This window comes from Etheostoma spectabile, chromosome 8 (genome assembly GCF_008692095.1).
Source record: "Etheostoma spectabile isolate EspeVRDwgs_2016 chromosome 8, UIUC_Espe_1.0, whole genome shotgun sequence".
Classification (NCBI taxonomy): Eukaryota; Metazoa; Chordata; class Actinopteri; order Perciformes; family Percidae; genus Etheostoma; species Etheostoma spectabile.
The window spans coordinates 35,956,316-35,981,891 of NC_045740.1; the positions used below are offsets into that span (position 1 = coordinate 35,956,316).

The 25,576-nt window shown below is 41.5% G+C and overlaps 2 protein-coding genes across 8 annotated transcripts in view; both read right to left on the reverse strand.

Moving 5' to 3' along the window:
* Window positions 1-25,576, reverse strand: part of abcc8 (ATP-binding cassette, sub-family C (CFTR/MRP), member 8) — an 89,319-nt gene that overhangs the window by 13,619 nt on the left and 50,124 nt on the right. For 4 of the 7 annotated variants that reach the window (XM_032522508.1, XM_032522512.1, XM_032522510.1 and 1 more), the window contains 19 exons: window positions 25,198-25,278; window positions 24,331-24,468; window positions 23,860-23,985; window positions 23,250-23,346; window positions 22,665-22,724; window positions 21,200-21,444; window positions 18,130-18,296; window positions 17,272-17,499; window positions 16,015-16,107; window positions 14,658-14,760; window positions 13,925-14,038; window positions 12,999-13,119; window positions 12,442-12,572; window positions 12,273-12,351; window positions 11,295-11,403; window positions 10,854-10,957; window positions 8,384-8,517; window positions 7,962-8,024; window positions 4,279-4,663 (listed from right to left, as the gene is read on the reverse strand). In XM_032522508.1, the coding sequence (XP_032378399.1) occupies window positions 4,526-4,663; window positions 7,962-8,024; window positions 8,384-8,517; window positions 10,854-10,957; window positions 11,295-11,403; window positions 12,273-12,351; window positions 12,442-12,572; window positions 12,999-13,119; window positions 13,925-14,038; window positions 14,658-14,760; window positions 16,015-16,107; window positions 17,272-17,499; window positions 18,130-18,296; window positions 21,200-21,444; window positions 22,665-22,724; window positions 23,250-23,346; window positions 23,860-23,985; window positions 24,331-24,468; window positions 25,198-25,278 (2,331 nt within the window). In that variant the 3' untranslated portion in view covers window positions 4,279-4,525. Of the gene's footprint in view, window positions 1-4,278; window positions 4,664-7,961; window positions 8,025-8,383; window positions 8,518-10,853; window positions 10,958-11,294; window positions 11,404-12,272; window positions 12,352-12,441; window positions 12,573-12,998; window positions 13,120-13,924; window positions 14,039-14,657; window positions 14,761-16,014; window positions 16,108-17,271; window positions 17,500-18,129; window positions 18,297-21,199; window positions 21,445-22,664; window positions 22,725-23,249; window positions 23,347-23,859; window positions 23,986-24,330; window positions 24,469-25,197; window positions 25,279-25,576 lie in introns of those variants that run through there. The other 3 variants (XM_032522513.1, XM_032522511.1, XM_032522509.1) reach the window with 2 other exon arrangements.
* kcnj11 (potassium inwardly rectifying channel subfamily J member 11) lies at window positions 1,331-3,327 on the reverse strand. Its single transcript, XM_032522516.1, has one exon. It carries the CDS (start codon window positions 3,281-3,283, stop codon window positions 2,114-2,116), a length of 1,170 nt encoding a protein of 389 aa, XP_032378407.1. The 5' UTR covers window positions 3,284-3,327; the 3' UTR covers window positions 1,331-2,113.

The following is a 25,576-nucleotide window of genomic DNA, read 5'->3' on the forward strand; positions in this document are numbered from 1 at the left end:
TGTATCTGCAGTCTCTTTTATATAGACCTTAGTGGTCCCCTAATACTGTATCTGAAGTCTCTTTTATGTAGACCTTAGTGGTCCCCTAATACTGTATCTGAAGTCTCTTTTATATAGACCTTAGTGGTCCCCTAATACTGTATCTGAAGTCTCTTTTATATAGACCTTAGTGGTCCCCTAATACTGTATCTGAAGTCTCTTTTATATAGACCTTAGTGGTCCCCTAATACTGTATCTGAAGTCTCTTTTATATAGACCTTAGTGGTCCCCTTATACTGTATCTGAAGTCTCTTTTATATAGACCTTAGTGGTTCCCTAATACTGTATCTGAAGTCTCTTTTATATAGACCTTAGTGGTCCCTAATACTGTATCTGAAGTCTCTTTTATATAGACCTTAGTGGTCCCCTGATACTGTATCTGAAGTCTCTTTTATATAGACCTTAGTGGTCCCCTAATACAGTATCTGCAGTCTCTTTTATATAGACCTTAGTGGTCCCCTAATACTGTATCTGCATTTCTATTTATATAGACCTTTGTGGTCTCTAATACTGTATCTGAAGTCTCTTTTATATAACCTTAGTGGTCCCCTAGTACTGTATCTGAAGTCTCTTTTATCTAGATCTTAGGGGTCCCCTAATACTGTATCTGAGGTCTCTTTTATATAGACCTTAGTGGTCCCCTAATACTGTGTCTGAAGTCTCTTTCCTAAAATTGAGCCTTGGTGCAGAATTCCAGCCACTAGAGCCAGTCCCACAATGAGCTTTCCTTAGTATTTGCCATTTCTGAGTCTGTAGCTTTTGAGGAGGAGAGGGGGGGCAAGGTGGAGGCTGGGGGTGTGGTCTTGACCAACTCCCACTTTGCTCGTATGAAAGCCACAATGCCGCTCTCTTGGGTGGGCGGGCAAAGCAGAGAAAGGGGCGTTAACCTTGCCCCTTATGACCTCATAAGGAGCATGATTCCAGATCGGCCCATCTGAGCTTTCATTTCCTCAAAAGGCAGAGCAGGATACCCAGGGCTCGGTTTACACCTATCGCCATTTCTAGCCACTAGGGGACCACAGGCAGGCTGGGCATATTAACATTTTAAAAAACCTCAAAGTGAAATCTTCATGCCGTGGGACCTTTAATATCCAATTTCAGTGATTGGTATAAAAAATGTCGCCAAATCATTTCTGGATTTTTCAAACTCAAATATTAAAATCGGCCTCAAACCTCCAGCTTCAGTCGGGCTCTGCTCGTGAGTCCCTTAACTTTATGGGAGTGCATTTCTGACTCATTGGAGGGTCCCTTTAATAAGTCATATCACGGGGCTTCTCCATCCACAACACACTTTACATGAAGCATTCACCTTTATTGATTCTAGAAACATGCAGTCACTCTTAATTTAAAAAAGATCAAACGCATCCAAACTGGACTTTCTGTTCGTCCTGGGCACCGGGATATTCCACACGTCTCATTTTGATATTAGTGCATTCCTGTCCTCGTGCGTTTTCACTCTGACCCTGAGTAAAAGGCTTGTTGTGACATTGACTGAAGAGATAGATGTGATGTGGATTATTGATTATAACATATACTCATATCAAAATGAATAGTACTTTGTCATTTACCTCTAGGTTACACACTTAACCCTCGCGTTGTCTTTCCACCGACAAGTCAAAATTGAGCCTTTTGACATTTTCGTTGGCTTTTCCCAAACTTTTTTAAGCTTTTCTCTTTTACATTTGTCTTTTTTTTTACATTTTTGTTACTTTTTTCGACATATTTTTTACATTTTTGTCTCTTGATTTGGCATTTGTTCACATTATTGACATTTTTCTCATTTTTTACACTTTTTTAAAGTTCTTTTACCAATTTTTTTTCTCTCCAAGTGCTATAAAATTGACAAAAAAACATAAATTCAATGAAAGTAATGGGATGATAATTTATTTAACTTGTGAGGAGTATTGTTGGGAACCATCAGTGTTACTTTTTTTGGGAAAATGTGTTTGAAAGAAACCAACATTTCTGATATGGAAACTTTTGGGAAAGGGGTCAAATTTGACCCGAAGACAACAGGAGGGTTAAAATAATGAATTATCATTTATCATATAAAATGCTGGCAGACAGTGGATCATCAGCTCATTAAAGTCTCCACCTTGGACCTGCGGGCCACCGTAGAGCCCCGCCGTCTTCTCACAGTCGCCCGCGAAGTGGCGCCCTCGTTCAGCTTAAACCGAGCCAAGCCACCTGCCTCATCCAGGTCCTTGGCGCTGCAGTACGGGGTCGGGACCTTCATGGTGTTCCCGAACTTGGAGTAGTCCACCGCGTACATGCCGTCCTCCTCGGACACTGTGGGCACGAAGCGCTGCCCCCACAGGATCTCCTCCGACACGTAGGAGGTCCTAGCCTGGGTGGTGATGCCCGTGGTCTCCACCACCCCCTCCAGCACCGCGATCACTTCGATGTCCTCGTGCTGCAGGTCCTGAGCGGACAGCTCATAGAGGGGGCTGTCCTTGTCGATGACATGGCAGATGATAAGGGGGGAGACCAGGAAGACGCCGTTGGTGCCCACCGGGTTATCCAAGTGTATGTCGATCTGGTTCAGAGGCACCACCTCGCCCTCCTCGGTGGTGGTTCTCCTCACCACCTGCAGCCGCACGGTGGCGCTGATGATCATGCTTTTCCTCAGGTCGCCGAGGCGCATCATGAAGCACAGCTTGTTGTTCCGGACGGAGATGACTGCGTGCTTGCTGAAAATGAGCGTCTCCGCGCGCCGATTGGCTTGCGCGGTTTTCATAAAAATGCAGCCGAGCATGATGGCGTTGATGAGCAGCCCGACGATGTTCTGCACGATCAGGATGAGGATGGCGGAGAAGCACTCCTCCGTGACCATCCGGCCCCCGAAGCCGATGGTCACCTGGACCTCTATGGAGAAGAGAAAAGCCGAGGAGAAGGAGCGGATGTCCGTTACGCACGGGACAAAGTCGTCTCCTATCGAGTCCAGGTCGCCGTGCGCAAAGGCAATGAGCCACCAAATCATCCCGAAAAGAAGCCAGCTGCACAGGAAGGACATGGTGAAAATAATAAGAGTGTGGAGCCATTTTAAATCCACGAGAGTGGTGAAGACGTCCTGTAAGAATCGGCCCTGTTCCCGGATGTTGGTGTGCGCTACATTGCAGGCGCCGCTTTTGGAGACGAACCGAGCTTTCCTCGGTTTGGCCTTGAACAATTTGGGCTGTAGAACATTCTCAGCTAAACGTGTCAGCAAGTAATCCTCAGGGACGAGTCCTTTCCTGGACAACATAGCGCTCCCATACTATGGACCCGCAGCCCTTTGGCTTTAGGTACAGATTGGTCTCTAAAAGATGGAGTATTCCCTTCTTCTTACGAATCGGTCGCTCCTCAGCAGCTGTCGGGCGCAAGAAAGAAAGCAGGTCGTCGGTTTTCTGGAGGTATGTGCGCTCCTCACGTTGCCTCCAGATCAGGCGCTTCACAACCGCGAGGTCCCAGGAGAAGATTCTTCTTCCAGCTCCACAGCTGCCGCCGTCACTCACAGCAGCCACCGGCCGGCCATAGACGCGCCACACCGCCCCGTCCCATTGTGAATGGACCCCGCGGTGTGGTGCGCACTCACCGTGGAAATTCAGTGAGATGTAAAACGTTGATGCAGGAACATAAAGGGCCTGTGACTTATCTTTAGATGAGAAGGCAGGCTTTAGAGGCGCAGCAGACTCTGCGCTGACTCCGCCACTTCACTAGAGCTCGGTAACGTGAGCTGGAGACGTGGTAAGGTGGAGAGGTACCCCCCTCCCTCTGCCATCTCTGTGGTGCCCTTCCTGTGATTTTCATTGGGATTGCTGGAGTGGCACCTTTTGCATTAAAAGATCAGTTCAGTTGCGCAGCCTGAAGGCCACAGGCAGCTTATTATGGGTTAAATATAGGGCACTATACAGTAAATCAGCCTCAGGGTGCTATAAAGTCCCTTTAAATGAATAGAAAGTGGGCTGTTTACACACAGGAAGAATAATTAGTCTTTTAATTGACATCCAGTCCTGTTTTTGAAATATGTTGGACTCATTCTTCTTTTCAAACCACCCATGGAAACTTGAGGTTATAGGCCACTGTGCTCCTCTGGCATCCGTATAACTTGTCACATGGCAGTCCTGTCTGCAAAAGGCACAGCCGCTCATCCCCCTCTCACACTCTGAGTACATGAAGATTATCACTGTGCTGGTTCTGGCTCTTCGCCTTGTCTTGCTCGACAGCATTGTGCAGTCCTGCGATCCGCTCATGTTTTTGTACACGGCATAAGGTCTCACAGACACAAGCACAAAACAACTCCACATTATCATCATCCCAGTTCTTTTCCAAAACCACCCCAACCAAAAAAAAAACATGTAAATGATCATTTCTTTTTTATTAACAAAGAAATAACTATTTTTATGTACAAATATTATACATGATTAAAAAATAAAAAGGAATATATTCCATGGGACAATTGCACTTTGAATGGCTTCCTCTAATGCATCCTTCCTCTCCTCTTGTGCTACTTGTCGGCTCGAACGAAGGACGTGAAGACGCTGTCGTCCTTGTCCAACAGGACCTCGGGCCTGTCGTACTCCAGGATGATCCCCCGCTTCATTACAATCACCAGGTCGGCGTTCAGGATGGTGTGGACGCGATGCTGTGTGTGGGGGGGGGGGGAGAACACCGGTCACCACATTGACACTAAATAAGTCTGGTAACACTTTATAATAATTAATGGCACATGAATAATCAAATTCTTTATTAACTTTATTTATTACATTCATGTAATACTGAACTATCAGTAATGTACCATGATTAATAGTATCTCATTCATGACTAAGGCTGCAGCAACAATACTGTAATTCATGCATCAATTGAGGTATTTGAATCATAACTTCTGAGTTATTAATGATTATCATGTCTTCTTCATAAGTACATCTGTAGTTAAAGTGACAGGCTAAAGAAACTGACTTGATGAACACTACTACTTCATTACTTCATGTTTGGGGCCCTTCAAATAACGTGCTGACCTGGTTCATCTTTAACATTCATATATAAGATATGATTAATGGTGGCCAATGCCCCAATCTCCTTTGTGACCCCCTCAAATCAAATCTAAATGTCAAGACATTTGTGTTCAGACACTTTGATGTCAGTAAAAATGGAAATTCATTAATATCCTACCTTGCATTGTTCTCAGGCATTACTGCTTGCCTTATGTTGTTGTGAATAAAGCAACTATACGAACGCATCTATTTTGTGCCAATGCAGTGACCTCAGGATAATAAACCCACTCCTTTAATTCTTAAACATTTGTTTTAATCTGTGAAAATAGTGAAGGCTGCTGGGGCTGATGTTAAGGCCAACTTTCCTCTGTTTTCATTGACATTTTTAACTTGTCACTCTTTCTTTGTGTGGTTCCGAATTGTTTGAAAAAAATCAATCATAGTTGCTGTGCCTAAGCAAACAACATGTATGAATGATTTTAGGCCTGTAGCATTGACTTCTGGGATTATGAAGTGTTATGAACAGCTTACGTTGAAGGCATTTATCAACAACAGCATTTCTGTCTTCATTGATCCGTTACAGTTTGCATTTAGATCAAATAGAGCTGTGGATGATGCCGTATCCTTGGCTTTACATACTGTGTGTCAACACCTAGAGGACAGGGATGTCAGGATGCTTTTTGTTGATTATAGCTGTGCCTTTATTACCATCAGACCTTCAGTTTTAATACCTAAGCTGTTAGACCTGGGCCTATGCAATTCCATCTGCAGGTGGATACTGGATTTTCTAACAGGCCACCCCAGACTGTTAGAGTTGGCACTACATACTCAGCCTCTATAGTGGTAAACACCGGAGCACCTCAAGGCTCCTGTCTCAGTCCTCTATTATATAGTCTCTACACCTATGACTGTATTGCAAAACATCCCACTAACAGTATTGTGAAATTTGCAGGCGATACTACTGTGATAGGACTCATTGACACAATAATGACACATCCTACAGGGATGAGGTGAGTTACTTGATCATGTGGTGCCGCAGAAATAATCTGTCCCTTAATGTGGGGAAAACTAAGACGGTCATCATAGATTTCAGGAAAAACAAACTCACACATACACCTGTCTATGGTAACAACTCTCCAGTTGGAATTGTCAACACGTTAAAATTCTTTGACATCCATGTGTCAGACTCCTTCACATGGTCGTTTCATATCAGGCGTGCCACTAAGAACATCAGAGGCTTTATTTTCTGAGGTGTCTGCAGAAATATGGTATGCCCCTTAATATTCTACAGAACGTTTACCGTTGAGAGGATATTGACAGGCAACATTGTAGTGTGGTTTGGCAGGGCTAATTTACATGACCTTAATCTTCTGACAGAGGTCAAAACTGCATCTAAAATCATCGGCGTTCTACTTGAACCGCTGCAACATATTTACTGGAAACACAGTAATAAGTATGCACTAGGTATTATGGGGGATTCTAGTCATCCTGCACACAACCTCTTTTCCCACCTTCCATCAGGGAGACGTTTCCAGAGCATCCCAACGCACACATCACGTTTTAGGGATGGTTCTTACCCCCAGGTAATAAGGTTACTGAACGATGGCACAGCAGGACGGAGGGCTGTGGTCTGAACTTAGTCACTTAGTCACTATGTCTACTGTGCTTGGTTATTTTGGATGTTTATGCTGGATGCTATTTATGTTATTTATAACTGTTGCTGATGACTGGTGCTGAGAGAGTGCAAAAGGCATATTGTATTTCATTGTTGTGGTACTCTGTACTCTGTATGACAATAAACTTGAACATTTAATTGTATGCCACCGTTAAAATATCCCATTTATCAAAGTTAAAGATGGACCAGGTCAGCACTTTATTTGAAGGTGATGGTGTAATGAAGAAGTAATCTTTAGTTAAGTATGATAACAAGAAATACATTTTTTTAAGAAAATATGTAAACTGTTGGGACTAGTTGGTTTTTATGAAGAAGGCATGGACCTCATTAATAAATCTGAAAATACTTTAATTGATGCATTAATTACTGTTTTGTCCCAGCATTAAGTCATGAGATACTATTAATCCTGTTACATTGCTGAAAGTTCATGAAGTACTACATGAATGAATTCATGATAATTCATGTACCATTATTATAAAGTCTTACTTAGAAGGTTTTTAGTTCAGCAAAATGTTCCTCCCCAGTAAATACCAGAGGTTACAGTAGCTTTTTAAGTCCTCACAGGTCGCCCTCCTTTTTTATTTGTTCATCTAAGATATCTAATGTGAAGAGTTATGACATTTTAACGTTCGTGGATGTTCTTTTGATTATCATAAAATAACCTTAACCCTCCTGTCTTCGGGTCAAATTTGACTCATTTTCAAAAAAGTGTCTAGATCATGCTCTTTTCAAGTAAAATTAAGGCTCAGTTCACTACGTTCATTGGATTTTGGGTGTTTTATTCCATTTTATAGCCTATTTCTGCTTCTTAAACTCCAAAATAAAAGAATGTTGAAAAGATTACAAGTAATAATCAGTCAAACAAAACCACAAAAAAGGAACAAAGATATAAAAAAAGTGCCAAAAACGTTGAAAAAAGCAACAAAACTATAACAAATAAAAAGTGCCCAAAGCTGAAAAAAAAAACCCACAACACAAGGGTTAAGAATCCACAGGCAAAATTATTAAGATAGTCTGGCATTTGCTCTGATTTGCCCTCCACCACTTTTCTCTCTTACCTTTTCTAATTTTGAGCACACTCCTTCTGAAGGAGTTAGACGGAGTGTCTTTCCACGCTGCAGCTGTTTGTAGCTTTGCATTACTTTACAAGATCTGCATCAGCAGTGCAGGACGAAGGTCAGCGCTCTCAGGGGGAAATGGGATAGCTGCATGCATTACTGTAAATGCCTGGCACAGTGTGTGTTTGTGTGTGTGTGGGGGGGGGGGATACTCACTGCTATAGTAACCACTGTTCGGTCAGCAAAAGCAGTCATCACCACTTTCTGCAGGATGCTCTCCTGTGAGGGCAGAGGCAGAGGAAGTTGACATACTTTCATGTTTACAGAAAAGCAAGGACAGAAACAAAAGTACACATGGAAGACAAAAATAACGAGCCATTTAAAAACATGTAACATGTTCCTCCATACTGGTAACCCCTTTATCAAACTCCACCCCTCTTGTTCCTTGTCTTTGTGTGCCTGATTAAACAGTCGGCCGTGGGTCCCCGAGGCCGGTGCAGCCGCGCTATTGTGAGCTAGAAACGTCGCTCTTTGTGACCGATCATTCAGGAGAGGGTCTTAAGTAAGACCACTGACTCCCCTCGGGCTCAGAGTTATTTCCTACCATCTCCCACTGCTCGGGTACCCGAAACACTGACCGTCGCCATGTCTATGGACGCGGTGGCTTCGTCCATGATGAGGATGCTGCTCTTCCTGACGAAGGCTCTGGCCAGACAGAACAGCTGTCTCTGACCCTGGCTGAAGTTCTCTCCTCCCTCCGTCACCATGGCGTCTGAAAGGGGAAAAAATACATAAATATTCATTTGTTTACATTATTATGTTCATATACAGATTTTAGATCAGGGACTGCTTTTTATGTAACATTTCATTGGTACATTATGCTATTATTAGACATCAAATCCATCACCAAATCAGCCTTTTTGTCCATCTACAAAGCATCTCCAGACATCACTCTCTGACTCTGTGGCAGGGACCATCATTCATGCTTTGTACCTTTGGAGACAGAGCCTTTAGTGTTGCAGCCCCATTCATCTGGAACCCCCCCCCCCGCAGATATCCTGCAGATATCCTGCAGATATATACATCCCTGGAAAAAAAACCTCCTGAAAAACAACAACCTACAACCTCCTTTAGCTGAGCCACAGTCATTCTGTAACGTGTCATTGGGTTTTTTGAAAGTCAGTATATAAATAAAAGTTATTATTATTATTATTTTAGCTAAAGATTGCAAAGGTAAATGGCCATAAACGTCTATACACATCAACATGTTATGGATTTTCCATTCCCATCTGTGTAAGCAATGAGGCCGAGTCATAAAACAATGCTTGGGAAACTGGTCTCCAGCATTCTTTCACTTTAGAGTTGTTTTTAAGATTTCTCTTTATTTTTGGGGGGGCATTTTTCCATCTTTATCGGGCAGTTAAATAGAACAGAAATAGTCAGGAACCAAGGGGAAAGAGAGAGGTATGACCACTGAAATTGAAGGTTTTGTATGACACAAGGGGTGAGGTATGGTGAATATTTTTAAATAAAATTCTATACATAGACATGAGAAAATAAAAAGTTATATTTTAGTGTTTAGCATTAAATAAGTAAACTGAATGATGAAGTAAAACATTCATTTTTAAGTTTACTTTAACTGTTCTGCTTTATATTCTTGCAACACAAGACTCTACATTGACTCTGCTGCTACTTCAACTTAATTAAAGGGCAAAATGAATTGGCCATTAACCCTTGGGTTACAGATCAATATCTGGCTCCAATCAATGCAGCAAGTAGCTCAGTTGAAACATCACACACACACACACACACAGACACACACACACACTTAGTGCGTCTCACTATCTTTGTGGGGACCTGTCATTGACATAAAGCATTCCCTAGCCCCTTACCCTAACCATCCCAACTAAACGCCTAACCTTAACCCTTACCCTCACCCTAACCAGAACTTAATTCTAACCCTAACCCTACAACTAAGTCTTAACCCTCAAACAGCCTTTTAAAAGTTGTGGGGTCCAGCTTTTTGGCCCCACAAAGCTGTCCGGACCCCACAAGTATATTGTATTCCCGGTTTTTGGACCCCACGAATGTAGTTAAACACACACACAGACACACAGCAGCAGAAATCCATCAGGTGAGATGAGCAGCTGCAGTCTATTATTCCAGCAGTGTAGAGAGTGGTTCATTTTATAAGGAAGTGTAGTAGAGGATGACAGACACTTAGACAAGAGCTAAGTGACAAACTGCAAACCAACAGCAGCTAAAGTTAGGCACCTTGCAGAGAGGAGGCCCCATGAATCAGCATACCAAGCATTCATCATGTACGTTTCTTACGCCTTTTGAAGAGGAACACGGGCACTCAGTTATTATCTGATCTGATGGTGAGACTGCTGCAGTCTGCAACTATCAGGTCTAGTGTGTCAGAACTGCAACCTGAAGGGAGCTAAGAAGAATGTGCCTGTACAACTGTGCAGGACCGAGCAGCTACACACTGGATACAGCTCAGAAAGGGAGTTCAAAGATTCATGCTCTTGTGTTTCGATCAAGCAGTCCGATCTTTGGGTGGCAGTGGCTCAGTCCGTAGGGAGTTGGGTTGAGAACCGGAGGATTGCTAGTTCAAGTCCACATACAGACCAAATTATGGAGTGTGACTTGGAGAAATGCCACTTTACCTACTGGGTACTGCCAGGTGCCCCCCCTCCCCCCAGGGCACTGGTCCAGCTGGCAGCCCACTCACTCTGACATCTCTCCATTTGTGCATGATTAGGTCCTGAGAATGTGTGTGTAGTGACTACTAACAGAGTGTAAATTGTAATTTCTCCACAGGGGATCAATAAACAGTATACAGACAGACGTGCAAAAGATGTCACACACACACACCTAACTCTAAAGTCTAACTAAAGTCTGTTTGTGTCTCCTTTGCATATCTCAAGAACCGTTCATGCAATCAACCTTACACTTGGTGGTTGTATTGCTGGGGACATGCAGTGTTGAAGTTCGTGCAATTTGGACACGCAAGATGTTCAATATGATTGATGTGATGATATGAACTTTATATCAACAAGCGAACAGAGCTCTGTGCAGCTGCACGCGCGGGGCTTTACTCACCCAGGCCTCCTGGAAGGGATTTAACAACAGGCTTCAGCTGAGCGATCTCCAGAGCTTCCCAGAGCATCTCATCTGTAGCCTTCATCTCTGGGTCTAGGTTGAACCTACACACACACAAACACATATGCTTGCTCATACCCAAGTATTAATGTATCACCATGATAAAGCTTTTTTATGGTCACTGCCACTGAGGTCTAAAAATAAACCTCTCCATCTGAGTTTTCAGAGGAATGTCCTCTTATCTACAAACCCTCAGCTCTACTCATGCTTCCGATAAGTGTCATTAAAGTGGGTCACAGTTTGCCAATTGGTCCTGTTACTGGAAATGTTCAGTGTTTTCTCTCTTCTACTGAAACCCCATTGTCAGTATCTCCAAATCTAAACCGCTGTGACGAGTCGTCCTGCGGGTGAAACAGATGGCGAAGTGAAAACTCATCGTACCGGATGGCGCCGCTGAACAGGATGGGGTCTTGGAGGATAATGGACAAGCGGGACCTGAGGGTCTGCAGAGGCAGCTTGGAGATGTCGATGTCATCAATCACAATCTTCCCTGGGAGAGAAACGCAGATCAGGAATCCCAAGCAATCACATCACACATAGACTTCATTACAAAGAGCAGTCTTTTCTTGTTAGAACGTCCTTTAAAAAGGTCCCATGGCATGGCAATTTCACTTTATGAGGTTTTCTTTTTTAAAGATATTTTTGGGCCATTTTCAGCTTTTTATTTTTGACAGGACAGCTGAAGATCTGGTCAGGACAGCTATCTGGTCGCCCTTTATGAGGTTTTTTAACATTAATATGAGTTCCCCCAGCCTGCCTATGGAAATGGTGATAGGTGTAAACTGAGCCCTGATAATCCTGCTCTGCCTTTGAGAAAATGAAATCTCAGATGGACCGATCTGGAATCTTGCCCATTATGACGTCATAAGGAGCAAGGTTACCTCCCCTTTCTCTGCTTTGCCTGCCTAGAGAATTTGGCCCACCCATGAGAGAAACATTATGGTTTTCAAACACAGACAGTTAAAGAAATATACCAACAGATCCTGTTGCTCTGGACAGAGAGTTGTAAGTCTTCTGGTAGCTGTCCCAAGAGAAATTAAATCATTCCCAATTTTGCAGAGATAGAGAGCGTGGATATATGTTAACATAGGCACAGGCTAATTATTGCTAACTAACATGCTAGTTAACATTAGCAATTAAACCTAAACAGCTAATGTAAGTCCAAGTAATGTAAGTCTGCGAGCTTACCCTGTACTATACGGTAATTCCTCTACAGTAAGTTGCGTGGTTGTGACACAATCGTAATGGAGCCTTTTATACATTGCCGTGTTTCTTAGAAATGAACAATGGCGCCATAGGAGCTGAGTACATTTCACATTACTATGATTAAGTTAAAGCGTTGATGTTGTTTTACTGTACCCTCAAACATGTCCACCATGCGGAAGAAGGCCAAGGAGAAAGATGATTTGCCGCTGCCTGTCCTGCCACAGATCCCCACCTAAAAAACCAACGCGCCTTAATCATCCGTCATGTAACATGTTGTCTGGCATTTGCGTTTTGTTTGCACAGGTTTCCTCAGTTTGGATACCTTCTGGCCAGGGTTGATGTGTGCGTTCACATTTTTGAGCACAGGCTTCAGCGTGGCGTCGTATCGGACACTCAGGTTCTGGATCTTGATCTCTCCCTCTCGGGGCCAGCCGTCAGGGACCTGAGACGAAGCTGAGCGCGACACAGAAACATCAGTGGATTTTAGCTTGCAACTTTTTAACCCTTAATAATTGTTATCTCTACATTTTTTTAATTTTTCTATAATGTATATATTTATCATTAATGCTTTTTAAATTTAAAAAGACACTGGCCTCTTTGCAAAGTCACTTCTGGCTGAAAGATAAGCTTCATGTAAAATAGATTACTAGGATGTATAATGTTTGGATAAAAGTAGGATAAAGATACAGGTAGATAGATTTCTTGTGAGCATTATGATAACCCTTGGGTTGACAAAGATGACTGTGAAGTAAATGTAGGCTAACTGTAAAGTAAATAAAAAAAACACTTAAACATCACACATGATGTTATAAGATATGATCTTTTTTTGTGCACCTGTTGAAAGGTTTAAATTAACTGTGACTGTGTTGCTGCACTCACTGAGCAGTCCCTCGTAATTCTCTGGTTCAGTTTTGAGCAGGCCGTTGATCCTTTTGACTGAGCCAAGCTGCACCTCCATGTCGGCCAGGTTACGCACCATCCAGTTCATGTAGTTGGACACCTGATACACGCAGGCAGGAGAGAAGGGGGAGGGGCGGGGGAGTAGACACAAGATGGGTGAATGTCACAGGCACACACTTCATTAGCTTTGGAATGCATTTGCCAGATAGTCCAACATGTTTGTCTATGTGACATCATTCAGTTCATTTGATTTGGAGACGTATAGATTTCACTGGACACTAGTGATATTTTGAGAAAGATGCTTCACAGTTTTACAAACATCTTGTACTATGTAGTTTATATGAATTAATTACAGTTTACACTGTTTAGACATATTTTCAGTTGGATTTATTTCCCATTATGAAATATTAAAAAAAAAAAAAAAAAAATGGTTAAACTACAATTTTAGTCCAGATTTTAGTTTTTTTTAATATGTGTTAATCAGATACATTCTTTATTGTTAAAACCATAATTAATGTTAAATGTATTTTTATATCTTTTTTATAGCCAAAGGTTTTTATTGTTATTATTACTGTTAATACCGTCTTCCTCTTTTTCTCTCTATACTGTGTTCTTCTTGCTAAAAACGTATGCTTGAAATTTCAATTTCCTTGTGGCAGTCATCCCAAAAGGATTAATAAAGAGAAGTCTAAGTTTAAAATAATGTGTTGTTAATATAGTTTAAAACGCGAAAATTATAGTTACATATGGTAAAGGCAGAACACAAAACTTAGGGGAAAAATATAAGTTTTGAAAGGTTTGGTAATCATGTAGAATATACACAATTTGCATCATAAACGTGATAACCACCTGTCTTGGAGAGTGCAGGTAAACAAGCCATAAAACTCCTACACACAATGTCTCACCATGAGGGCGTACGTCAGTCCCAGCCCCACCAGACCGGTGGACAGCTGGTTGTAGAGAGAGTTGGTGATGGAGGCTACAGCTGCCACCAACACCACACAGGCTCCAATATACTCCTGCAGAAAGAGACCATGACAACTTTACAGCAGGGAGATAACGCATGGCTGAATAATTCTAGAAGGTAAATATAATAAATTTCTTCAGCTTGTTCAGCTATTCATTCTAACCCCAATCGGCTCCGTCAGACACCGCCTACCAAGAGCCTGGGTCTGTCCCAGGTTTCTACCTAAAAGGAGTTTTTCCTCGCCACTGTCGCACTGTTGCTTGCTCTGGAGGGAACTAATAGAAATGTTGGGTCCTTGTAAATTATAGAGTGTAGACCTACTCTATCTGTAAAGTGTCTCAATATAACTCTTATGAATTAATACTGAAAATAAAATTGAATTGTTGTCAACACGCACACAAAAAACAGCCATGTTGCTAGTGTTTTCTTTTGCATCTGTGCACATAAATCCATAAACACCATTATCTCCTACGCTGCTAAATGAGTCGATAGATAAAACAGCACATGAACATAGAATGTTACGTTATTAAAGCCATTAAATATTCTGTTTTTCAGGATCCCAACAGAGGGAGCCAGCAACATTAACAAGAATGTGAGCCAGCTGCTGTCTGACAAACACTAAACAGGACTGATCTGCACGTTAAAGCACTGAACAGGGGGCGGGTCATTACCATGCGGACCTCCAGCCAACGGTTGGCTGCTGTGAGAAAGAGAGAGGCGATGTTGTTGGCGTCGGTGAACTGCAGTAACCTCTGTCTGAACCTGGGCTCATACCTGCCGATGGAAAAAGACACGTCTCATTTGTGCTCTTATGTTCTGAGAGTCCACCAACTTGTTACTGCTATTTTCACTCAAGCATTTTCTGCATGTCTCTGTTAATTTGCACGTTTTTGCTATTTCATTTTCTTTCTATGTAAACCACTCTGCACTGTGTTTGTATGATTTGGTGCTATACTACATTGCTAAATACTTTTGAAATTAATTAAATTTTGCAGTGTGAATGGCTCAGTGACAACATTAACTAATGACCTAACTACACTTGACTTTAGATTCACATGATAGATATATTATTATCATTACAGTAAGTGAAATAATAATTACACAATTTTAAATGAATTGTTATGGACATGATCATTTGAAAGGAAATTTAGTCATTGAAAATAAGATTTTTGAATTAAGGTAAGCATTTCAACAACACACAGACTACAGACTATATGCACAACATACACAACACTCTGGACATGTTGGAAGACAAAAAATAAGGACATTCTGCTTTGAGTATTTTTTCCCCTTTATGAAATATATATTTAAAAAAAAGGGTTAAACTACAATTTTAGTCCAGATTTTAGTTTTTTTTCTATATAAATCAGATACATTCTTTATTATTAAAACCTAAAAGAATGTGTTGTCAATATAGTTTAAAATGCAAAAAATACAGTTACATATAGTAAGGGCAGAACACAAAACTTTATTCTAAATTGGGGAAAGAAATATAATAAATATAAAATGTAAAAAATAAAAGTTTTGAAACACTCTGGACATGTTGGAGGACAAAAATAATGACATTCTGCTTTGAGTAATTTTTGTGTCTGACGTGATTTTTCAACAAAAAAGTGCATCTACTCCTCTCTCATAAAAAAAAATCAGTGTGTGTGTGTGTTTAATGTTTCCCCTTGATCCCCTTCAGCAGGTTAATGTGAAAACAGCTGTCTAGTGTTGACACATCATGCATCACTCTGCACACAGTGAAGTAACAAAAACATTTGAATTTATATCCCTCTTGAACAACGTTGTACTACTAAACATGGCTCATTCACTTAAAGCAATACTATGCAACGTTTCCCTCTTCGGCTGTAGTTCCAATGAGACAACCTGTAGGAGGACCATAGTGTTGCTTTAAGACAGTTTGACCTGAGGCCCCTGGTTGGCTCACCAATATATAGAGGTTTATTCCTCAACGCAGCGGCCACAGGTTCCGACGCAAAAGAAATAAATAAAAAGGCTGTTGGACCTGTTAGTAATAATTACCTGAGGGCCCTTATAGTGGGGAGACCTTCCACTGTCTCAGAGAAGTGGCAGAGTAAAGGGAGCTGGGTGCTGTCCTCCAACTGCTGCAGGTCCCTGACCAGAAGACAGAGGACACAGTGGAGGGGGAAATATCAACTGAAGCAAAGTTCGAATAATATCAAAGATCGTAAGGTCGGAGTGGCGAGGACAGCATAACTGCGGGGGGACAGTGGGACAGGTTCAGAGGACACCTGAATCAAATGAAAAATGATTTCACTGGCTTCACTGTGACAGTGAAAGTCATGGGCAGCCACTCGCATTAGACTGATGGCCAAAACTGGGGGTTGATGAATTTGACCATATGTTCATTATTTACGAGAAATTAAGCACTAAAAATACAGGGAGAAAAGGACAAATGTCACATCCTGTCAGAACTTTATCTTTGATTAATGCAATTATATTTACCTTCAATCAGTCTGTGCATTATGGGGAATCTGCTTCCTCTAATCTACTCTGTCTCAGCTCAAATCATTTTTGCCAACATTATCTTTATTTAACTGTTCAGTTTTATTTTCATTAACCCTTGTGTTGTCCTCAGGTCCATTTACTTTCAAAATCAGGAACTTGGCTTTCTTTCAACCAATTTGCCTAAAACTAACATGGATGCCATACAATGTTCTTCAGGTAAACTTAAGACTACTTTCTCCAAATTTTGGTTTTTTTATTGAATTTTATGGCATTTAAAAAAGTTACCAAGACCTCGGAAGAAATTACAAAAAAAAAAGATAAAAAGCACTGAAAAATACGAGAAATTGTTTTTGTATAATGTCGTAAAACTTTTTCTATGAATTTAAAAAAAAAAAGCGTGGGAAAAAACACCAAAAACATCAGAAAAAGAGCCAAAACACGATTGGTTGATGGGAAGACAACTCAAGGGTTAAATATACAGTATATATCATAATCTAAATGCCGTTTCATAGCCTTCTCCAAATTCCCAGGAATATATTATTATGGTGGAAAAATGCTTACTACCTCTTACTTTATTCAAATGTTACTATTTTGGAACAAAAAATGTTGTGTCAAAAAACAATACCAGACTCAGCCTTTAAAAACCCATGCTGTGTTATTGTTGTGTTATTGTAGTATGTAGATTCCTCAGATCATGCAAGACCCTCACATTGAACATGGCTTGGGGGGGTGTCCTCAATGGCAGCTACAGCCCCAATTACATCTGATGAAAACATGCAGAGAACAACAGGTGCGTGATATCCGACTCACCTGGAGGCCACCCGGAAGTATTTCTGGATGAAGTAGCAGGTGACGGCCAGTGGCAGGAGGGCGATGAGAAAGACGGGGGTCACGTAGCAGATGACGCCCAGAGCGGACACACACAGCAAGGTGGAGCGGGAGAGGCACTCCAGGGTGGTGGGGATGTGCTGGTCGATTGTGTTCGTGTCTGTGGAAAACCTGTTGAGGATGCTGCCGAGCGGAGTCGTCTCAAACAGCCTGGAGGTGAAAAACGTAATTAAAAAAATTAAAAGAAATTACCCTCAGGATGAAGTTGAATGAAGGAATTAATGATTTTTATTGTTGATTAAAATTGTATACTTTTTAAATTATACTAAAGCCTTAGTTACTAGCCATATATATATTTTAGAGCTTTCCACATGTTGACAATAAGACAATATTATTCAACATGAATCTGCTTAGACATGCTGTGCAGTCAGCTGGTTAGGGTTAGCTGGTTTAATTAATGATTTCATGTGAAATCCATCTGTTTATTTAGCTGCGTAAGGGAGCGTATGTACAGTACATGCAAGTGTGTTATGCAAGCGTCCTAATGTAAGTGATGTCTCCTAGGTTTTGTGTAAAGAAAGCAGATGGTAGCTTGAGTAATGGGGCGTAAAAAGGTGCTTTTAACTGCATTTTCATGTTTAAATGATCTGTTTCTGCACACACAAACGCTATCAGCGAGCACACGTATTTCTCTCTTTCACACGTCACAAGGCAGAGCTGCAGCGAACCTATACACACACAAACACACACACACACAAACACACACACACACACACACACACACACACACACACACACACACACACACACACACACACACACACACAGAGGGTGCCGGACCTCATGGGGGCCAGGATGATCTTGTTGAGCAGGTCGTGGTGGAGCTCCTTGGCCACTTTGAGGCCGGTCCACTCCACAGCCACGGAGGTGAACAGACACAGGATGATGCCCAGGCAGCACAGCACGCTGAACACTGACAGATACCACGAGTGGCTGAAGCCACAGCCCTGTTGAGAGAGAGAGAGAGAGAGAGAAAACATGACTGCAACTCGGCCTGTCTGTCTGTGTGTGTATGTGTGTTTAAGAAAGTGATGGGGGTTTGCTTGTCCAGTAATTATAAGCATAATTAAACTCTGAGGCGGGTGAACAAAACAATCTAATGTGACAAAAGTCAGTGGAGCTTTTAAAGCTGGTCTGGCAAACAATTTCCAATCGATGGATTGTGTCTCAAACTTTTGAAGGGTGCCAGGAGATGCAGGAGTGAGGAGCAGTATATCGATGTTGTATCGATATCCCAATATGTACAATATATCGTAATATGGTTGTCTTTACCTGGTTTTAAAGGCTGCAATACAGTAAAGTGATGTCATTTTCTGAACTTACCAGACTGTTCCAGCTGTTCTATCATTTACCTTTACCCACTAAGTTGTTATATAATTTCTGGAGAGTATTTATCCTAAATCTCATTGTGTAAATAACATTTAGTTAAAGCACCAATACAAACTATACGATATCGTCGCAATATTGATATCGAGGTATTTGGTCAAGAATATTGTGATATTTGATTTTCTCTATATCGCCCAGCCCTGGGTGCAGTGTGTGCTGAAGCAAGCAGAAGGAATAAGCACAGACCAGCTTTTATGGAGCATTGACTGGTTTGGGTCATGGATAATTAGACGGTAAAGAGAAATCCTCTCTGTGTCTGCCTGGACAACCCCTTTTTTGAAGACCACATTTTAGGAATATCACGCAATGCATTTCAAATTTGTGTTGGGAATATTAAAATCACGTCAAATCAATCAGCCCAAAATCACAAGAGTCAGAGGGCTTTACATTCTGTACAATGTATAGCACCTTCTATCCTTAGACTTTCACAAAGTCCAAAATGTCAAACAATTTTTCTTTAAATAACTGCATTTATGAAACTAGTTAAATTCTTAGTAAATTTGGTACTCATGACATAATAAGTTTGTCATGAACGAATTTGTCATGCTAAACAAAAACAACCATGGACATAGATGTAAAGAAAGCCACATTACAATAGACCTTAGAACCTGATGTCACTCACAAAATGATTGACAGGTCTTCAAATACACAGACTGTATTTGATACACAGTTGTGTTATCATAGTTTATTTCCGTCAGTAATGCCTTGGGCCTAAGGCTAAAATCTGTTGTATTTGATTGAAGAACAATTATTGCTCTCCATTCAAAGCTCAAATGCTTGAATTATGTATGGAAATGTATTGGTCAAACAAATATAGCTCAGCGTAAATTCAGGAAGCCTTCTAACCTTCTTCCAACTCTCACTCTCTTGCTTAAACTGATCAGCTGTTTTGAGGCGTTCACTTTTCACTCCAACCGTAACTCTCGCCAAAATGCAACCTAGGGTCTTTTTGAGAATGTAACCGAGTTATAATGTTTTGGTTAAATGGCCTTTTGAATGGGAATGCTAGGGGCACTACTATAATAGCATCAAAACAGCTATTTTTAAAACACTAAGAAGGCCCGACACAACATGAGACTTTGCTCCAAGTCTCACCTAGGGGCTCTAGACTCTGTTTGTGCACACGAGTTTACATGAAAGGTCAGGGGACTCCTCTGAACAGAGCCATACCGCCAAATTTAACTCAAAATGTATTCAACAAGATTTCTTAGCATTTTAATTGTCTGCGTTGTTCTTGACTTAAAGGACCTGACAGAAGTGTCAGTAATGTGTCAGAGTTTGTGTCAGATAGTAGAACAGGAGTGTTCCCACTTGGATAAGTCTACAGCACACCCCAGATTAGATAAGCCTGACAAATACACTCCCAAGCTCAACCAAACATGTCCATGGTATTCAAGCAACAATTTGCACTTAATTGTACATTCAGTGTGTGTGAGTGTGTGTCAGAGAGAGAGAGAAAGAGAGAAGTGAAGAATAGACGACCGCATGGTTTGTATTCGATGGGACGACGAGTTCACTTTAAACTGCTGTACAGCAACCCCCGTTATCTCTGTACTTAGCCCCTGTGTGAAATGTGACTTGGCGTTGCAATTCACACAGAGACACACACACACACACACACACACACACACACACACACACACACACACACACACACACACACACACACACACAACACACACAAACAGTTAATAATAGATAAGCTTCACTGACTAGCATTAATAATAGATCAGCTTTACTGACTAACATTATATAAACTACCAACAGCTGGTGAACGACGAAACTTCACCTATACTAGTAATGATGTTGTGTTTCTGAGCATGTGTGTGTATGTGTGTATGTGTGTGTGTCAGTTAAAACTCTATTGGATGAATGGGTCTCTGACCAAAGTCAAGCTTTAAACTGAAAAAAAAGTTAAAATCAATGTATGTAGGCACTCACAGACACTTCTATCTGTTGTATTTAAATCAGGAAAAGTGTTTATTTCAGATCATTTCACTTGGGACTAAAAGCACTCAGAAATAATTTATGCAAGTTACATTTATGCATATAATTTATGCATTTCGACCAATAAAATCGGCATTAATTAAACCTCTGAATCTTTAGATTTCCAAGCAGCACTTTCTCTGGGACTCTATCATTGCATTCTGTTTCTATGACAGATGAGTGTGTGCTGCACTTGCTTCAGGGTGCGAAACAAACGCTCCATCTGGAGCTGGCAGTGTCTGTGTTCGTCCGCTCAACTGAGATTCACAAGCGATTTAGTGAGAGTGGAATTTCACTCGAGTATGTTCTTAAAAGAACACATGATTAGCCGCTTTTCCATACATGTGTTTGTTACAAATAAGGGCTGTAACTGTTTTCATTAATGACTAAATTGCAGATTATTTTCTCACACAAAATCAATTTGGCCAGGTAACAACGATCACATCTCAATCAAAACCAATGGCGTTCAGCCACTCACCTGAACGACGGTGCAATTCTGAGCTGTTACCATCTTGGCCGCGATGACATGTGACGTCCAGTGCGCCAGCCAGTAGTCGATGGCGACCATGAGGGAGTGTTTGAGCAGCTGTGACAGGAGGAGCAGGAGGAGCAGAAGGGCCCCGGCGGAGGACAGGTAGGTGCCGCAGGAGCGCCAGGGGATGGTGGCACGCTGACGCATAACCTGCGACAGGTCGTCGTCATCGTCGCTCTCCAGGGATTCCTCTGGGAATACAGATTTTACAGAAAATGTTAGGTCTGTGTGTTTAACTGTGGTCTCCTCTGCTGTGACTCACGGCTCATATGGTCTCTGATATTTTTGGCATTCCTCCTTCTTCTCAGATATTGCATTATCTGTTTTCTCTCTCTCTGTACTTTTTCTGACACAGGACTGGAAGAGCAGAGAATAAATAACAGAGAAAGAGGGCCAAAGCAGAGAAGAAACCACAGAGAAAGCCTGCTACAGGCTACGGCATTTACATATATACTCGTGTTCTTAAACACCAAGCAAATGCTCATTCCCACGACTGCCATGTTTTTCATGGGCACCGGAGCAGCCATGACACAGTGGCTATGTTTCCATCCACACGTTTCTATTGAATGAAGTGATATTGAATCAAAAATGCCTTATGGAAACAGTAAAATTCTATAGAATTTCATGAATATCAGCTCAAAGGAAATAGGTTCGGTCTCATCTGATTTTATCTTGATTGATATACGGCTTATGCGGCAAACACTGATGGAAATGTCATTTGCCGAATAAATAATGAATTGCGATTACGTTTTAGGTTATTTTATGGTTGCAACCCACCACAAACCACCGAAACATCTTACAACATCTCAAATCAATTTGATATACCAATTTGATCGCAAAACAGCATGTGACGTCATTACGCACAGGTTTTTATAGGCTTTAAAGCCGTTGGATGGAAACACCCTTTCACCAGCTTTATTCACATAAGGTTTTTTTAAACCAAAATTCAGATAATTTGGTTGACAAGTGGATGGAAACTTAGCTACTGACTGGGGCTGGGAAGCTAATGTTAACATCCTCCTGACTCCTCCTCACCCCTGATGTAAATATATCACATGACATCATGCAGCAAGCTTTGGAGTAGGGGACTGCATTTGGGAGTCTACAAGCCGGCGGGAGAGAGGAAGCCGGAGAGTAAAGGAAAAAAAGACTGACTGACTGAATGAATATATGAATGAATGAATGACTGAATAATGACTGATTCTATTGCTACCATCATCTACTGTGCAATCATGCTGGCATTAAGTAGGTTTAGAGAAGCAGTAGGGACAAATGTTTGGTGAAAAAAGAAAATGATGGCTGATGAGATTCTAGCATGGTGGGAGAAGCGGACATGGCCGTGAGTTGCTTGCAGCGTCACAATGCTTCAAACGACTTTTCTTTTTTTCAGTCCATGCTTTTCTGGCCACACCTGCTCGATCAAACACAAGGGCAGCTGGAGCCATTTCACAAGTCCACTCAGGGGTGCCACCAGAACATAGGAGACAACACAGAAGATAAAGAGTACAGCTACTGCAGCTTGGCACCTCCCACCAACGGGGCCGTTGAACAACAGAGCCACATCAATATAAAGGATCAGATTTCTCCAGCAGGAGACTTCTAGAGAGAAGGTGGTGTCATATCTGATTGCCACAAAGTCTAAAGAGAAGCAAAGACATGTCACCAGACCTATAAGACAGTCTGGAGCATTTGATACCCATGCTATGTTTGTTTTCATATACACAGGGTAGAATAAATAAAGAACAAGGGATGGAAATGATATACAGGGGATTTGTAGTCATTCGAATAATTGCAGACATTGCAGTAGGTGTTAATATTCAAAAGAAGCTGATGAGCTTAATCTTAAATGTAATGTAATGTGCTGCCCCTCAGCAAATAGACACAACAGGGGAAGGGAAATTATACTCCACCTTTATTATTATTAGTGGATCACACACACTATTATATATCAGTAAAGGATCATGTGATCAAGCTGTTGGTTCCTGAGACCCCTCACCTTCCTCATCCTCTTCAGTCCTGGCGGCCTCTCTGGAGTACATGGCCCGCCGCAGGTTTTTCCTCTCCAGATCTGTCATACTCGCCGCCTCCGTCTCCTGGACGAACAATAAAGATAAACATGTGATTCTCTCCAGAATCCTAAAGACTAAGATCGGAGACAGAGTAATCACATTGTTATTCCAAGCAGCACTGGATTGTTTGCATCTCTTCTGAATCGACAATCGAAAAGCAAAGATTCAAAGTCGTTACGGATCATCAGCGCTTTGAATGTAAAGTCATTAACTCTGGATCCGCCAGGCTCTTTAGGGGCACCATTTCCTCTAAACCCGATACCCGAGAGCCACACAGGCTGAGCCAACGTTTCCGACACACACATACGCAGCCAGATTCTGTACTTGAGACACATCAGCGCTGTGTGTTTTCATATAAAACAACATTAAAACACCACGTTTGATTTCCTTAACATTTTTCTATCATTCTGACAATATAGGCATGTGCAGAATAGGTCTTAAAGGTAAAGTCAGGAAATGAGAAAAACATAGCATACACAATGACAGAATACCACAACGTTAAATGGTGTGGGCTTTGGCGGTTCTAGTGTTAATCACCGTCTCAAACTCCTGGTCCTGTCTGTGCATCAGGGTTTTCCACTGCTCAAAGAGGTCAGGCTCAGAGTTCTGGATGTCCTTCAGCGTCCCTTCAGTCTGGATAGTGCCATCTTTCATAGCAATGATCTAATAAAAAAACAACACATACAGACAAAAGTAGAGAAGAAGAAATGCAATCTTTAGTATACGCTGACACCGGAAATCAAGCTTTATGCACCCTGGGATCTTTCTAAGATAAAATGTCTGCAGCACAAATGAAACAATGGAACAGTTACATAATGAATAATGTAACACAATCCATCTCATTGTCCATCTCACAAATGGACAATCTTATCAATTACTGTGCATTTTAAAGAGTAAAAGGCTCTGTTAATCAACAGTTTTTCTAGTTGGTTAAGATAATAGCTGTAAATGTCCCTGTTTCTCACGCACAAACACACACACACACACAAAGACAACAGACACACACACCCAGTCTGCGTGTGGTAGATACTGAAGTTTGTGTGTGACCAACACCACCGTCCTCTTCTCCTCTCTCAGGAGCTTGAGCAGACCGTCCTGCATCAGATGGTCACTAAGATGGATGTCTAAAGCAGAGAATGGATCATCCTAAAAACAAAAGAAATACATCAGCAGACATTAATAAGTATTTAGTATGAATATTTAGCAATCAAGCAATCAAAGATAAGAAAGTTAGGAAATAATCTTTCTTAGTTGTAATTTATCAGGAACTCAGCCCCTGAGCACTGTGTGGGTGTGATTTAATTAGATTTGACTGACAGTGGTTCAACTGATGCACAGAAATACAACTTTGATTGATCGTTTCAGTCATTTTTCAAGCAAAAATGCCCAAAATTCCCACTTTCTTTTTTAATTTGAGGATTTGCTGTTTTTAGACTTTAGTCAGACAAAACAAGCAAACCGACAACACTGTGGGCTCTGAGAATGTCTTTTTTAACATTTCCTAGATTAAACCATTAATCATGCAGACTAATCTGCTGATTCAAGGATATTGAAATCCTAGTTACAAACATGTATTACAAAGTGATTATCAACTGACAGGTGGTAAAATCCACCAGCAACTGACATTTTCAAACTGTCAGTTGAAAGTTGCATTGAGCTTCTCAGTCCCACAGCTGAGATTAAGAGAGCGTGTTGCTATTTTTGTCACGTAGGAGGGCATCAGAAATAGAATCACATCTGAGTCTTCAAGAAAAGCTTCAGAAACAACGTTTCACTGTGAATACCAATAGACTATCTGCTAACAGGGTCAATTAAAAGGTGCAATGCAACAACTGAAATCCTTCTTCTGACGCGTGAGGGAAGATGAGGACTCACCAGAAAGACCACGTGGGTCTGTTGGTACAAGGCTCTGGCCACGCTGATGCGCTGTTTCTGTCCTCCTGACAGGATGATACCCTGCACCAGAGGGAAGAAAACTTTACTACTACAAAGAGGGATGAACAACATGATTACATCCATAAATGTGTGTGGCACCTGCCCCCAGAGTAACAAAGGAGATTGTGGTTTACTTCCCACATTACTGGCGCATGAGGAAATCCAACATGACATTTCTTTGGCTGAACAAGGTCACTCCAACTCCCTACGCACAGACATTAAATCCTGGCTGCACAGTAATGAAGACAAATGATTCTGCAATACACTGAGCCACAGTGGGAGCTATGGCCAGTTCTGAAAAATAAAAGACAGAGGAATT